The sequence below is a fragment of the Calidris pugnax genome, unplaced genomic scaffold (genome assembly GCF_001431845.1).
Source record: "Calidris pugnax isolate Ruff unplaced genomic scaffold, ASM143184v1 scaffold460, whole genome shotgun sequence".
In the NCBI taxonomy this organism is placed as follows: Eukaryota; Metazoa; Chordata; class Aves; order Charadriiformes; family Scolopacidae; genus Calidris; species Calidris pugnax.
This window is the reverse complement of record NW_015091195.1, coordinates 324,815-325,537: the sequence shown is the minus strand read 5'-3', so window position 1 is coordinate 325,537 and position 723 is coordinate 324,815. Positions and strand designations below refer to the sequence as shown.

At 66.3% G+C, this 723-nt stretch overlaps 1 protein-coding gene across 1 annotated transcript in view; it reads left to right on the top strand.

Moving 5' to 3' along the window:
- Window positions 1–6: 6 nt before the first annotated feature.
- ANKRD34A (ankyrin repeat domain 34A) overlaps window positions 7–723 on the top strand; it is a 3,291-nt gene continuing 2,574 nt past the window's right edge. The window contains exon 1 of the mRNA XM_014959595.1: window positions 7–717. Within this exon, the coding sequence (XP_014815081.1) occupies window positions 20–717 (698 nt within the window). The 5' untranslated portion in view covers window positions 7–19. The remainder of the gene's footprint in view (window positions 718–723) is intronic.

Below are 723 nucleotides of genomic sequence, written 5' to 3'. Positions count from 1 at the left end.
CCCACCGGCCCCCGCCGCCATGCCCAGCCCCGTCCGTCGCCCCCCCGGCCCCCCCGGTTTAACCCCGTTACCGGCGGACGGTTCGGCCTTGTTACGGGCCGTAGCCCAGGGCAAATTCCGTCTGACTCGCCTCTTGTTGGAAGGGGGGGCCTACATCAACGAGGGCAACGCCGCCGGGCAAACCCCTTTGATGGCCGCCTGCCGGGGGGGTTACGCCGACCCCCCCGAACAACCCCGGATGGTGAGGTACCTTTTGGAAAACGGGGCCGATCCCAACATCCCGGATAAAACGGGGAAAACGGCTTTGATGCACGCTTGCGCCGAGCAGGCCGGGCCGGCGGTGGCCACCATTTTGTTGGCCTACGGGGCCGATCCCAGCGTCCGCGATTACGCCGGGGCCTCCGCTTTGGTTTACGCCATCAACCGGGGCGACCGGGAGACTTTGCAGGTTTTGTTGGACGCCTGTAAAGCCCGAGGGAAGGAGGTCATCATCATCACCACCGACACCTCCCCCTCGGGGGCCAAAACCACCCGCCAATACCTCAACTCCCCCCCATCGCCGGGCCTGAAGGAGGAGGAGGAGGAAGAAGAAGAGGATGAGGAGAAACCCTCCCCGGCCCTTTGCATGTCGCCCTCCGACATCGAGGTGCGGACGGCGGCGTCGCCGGGGGGAAGCGAGAAGGAAGAGGAGAGGGATGTTTTCTGCTTCCCCCCCCCGCCCCC